This window comes from Fragaria vesca, linkage group LG3 (assembly GCF_000184155.1).
Source record: "Fragaria vesca subsp. vesca linkage group LG3, FraVesHawaii_1.0, whole genome shotgun sequence".
Taxonomy (NCBI): domain Eukaryota; kingdom Viridiplantae; phylum Streptophyta; class Magnoliopsida; order Rosales; family Rosaceae; genus Fragaria; species Fragaria vesca.
In genome coordinates this window covers 8,337,221-8,338,499 of record NC_020493.1, presented here as the reverse complement: position 1 = coordinate 8,338,499, position 1,279 = coordinate 8,337,221, and the positions used below count along the sequence as shown (strand labels likewise).

The window sequence follows — 1,279 nt, the reverse complement described above, 5'->3', positions numbered from 1 at the left end:
TGAGGGAAGGATTGGGCTGAGGGTTGAAATTATATGTATTGTATCATTGTATGGTCATGGTGGTAGTTTGCTCTTCCCAGGGGTCGTTTTTGCAACATGGCTGCAAATCTTAACCACTCCCAGAAATGGCAAATGACCAAATCTAGACCTTTCTAATTATGTTTTTATATAATCATAATTATTTTTTATGGGTGGAGTATTGGGCATGGTATTAGTAGGTTGTAAGGTTATATTTTTGGTTTATCTAATGTTTGGGATGTGAGTAAACAAGGTTTTGTTAATGTTTGGAATGTGAGTGAAAACAGCGGCAGCATAACCTGATGAACTCAATGAAATCTGTGCTTTCATTTTCGTCTTCAGTTGACGCACTCCATGGTATGAAGTGATGTTCTTGCTTCTCATATTATCAACCATAAAGCATGAACCCAAGACACCTTTGAGTCCACCCTGCATAGAAAACAGAAATGATAAAAAATTTCATTTTAGGTTTCAAAATTCTGAATCCAGTCCAATAAATATGCAGGCTTTTATCTATAACTGGTGTCCAATACCAACATGCCATATTAATAGTACCATAGATGGAAGTGCATCTTATTTTTACTGTGGCCTTGATTCTTAAGTTTTTTGAACAAACCAAAAACAAAAAATAGTGTCAATCCCTGGTAATTTGTGGTGATATAAGATGTTACAGGAAGTCTGTCTTTGCTTTTGGACAAAACTGAAAGGAAATTCTGCGACTTACAACAATTTTTTTAAGAAAGCTGATACTTGAAAGGAAAAACAAGCCTATATTATTAGAATGCAGTTATGATTCTCAGTACTTACAGAGTTCACCACAGAATGAGTAAAGAAATTCTCCATGGCATGAAAGTCTCTTACATTCATCACCAAACAGAAAACTTCAACAGCTTCTACAAACTCTAGAATGAACACAAGAACAAGGAAGACAAGTTGAACTATGAATTGTGAAGATGCCATGAGAAACTTTGGCGTTATATAGAGGGTGTAAAGAACGTCCCGACAAACTGCATGTAACTAGCTGGCCTAGGTGATTACACCTGCCTCAGGCGTGTCATCCATGCCGGACTATACTCGACCTCTAAAACGTGAAATGCACCCCTCTAAAACGTGAAACCCACCCATCCTTGGAAAGATACAGATATGGTAACCGAGTATAAATTTGTTGATTTATGTCTATTTTCAGTATTTTGGTTCCTAATAATTTATTCCTCGGTTTAGATATTTATCATTGTTGGTGATAATATGAACTTTAGTTTGT

The 1,279-nt window shown here is 36.1% G+C and overlaps 1 protein-coding gene across 1 annotated transcript; it reads right to left on the bottom strand.

Annotated features, from left to right (window-relative positions):
- Positions 1–240: 240 nt before the first annotated feature.
- LOC101300609 lies at positions 241–978 on the bottom strand. The gene is made up of 2 exons (XM_004295572.1): positions 826–978; positions 241–447 (listed from the first exon to the last, which is right to left on the bottom strand). Exons 1-2 carry the CDS (start codon positions 976–978, stop codon positions 241–243), a joined length of 360 nt encoding a protein of 119 aa, XP_004295620.1.
- Positions 979–1,279: the final 301 nt, after the last annotated feature.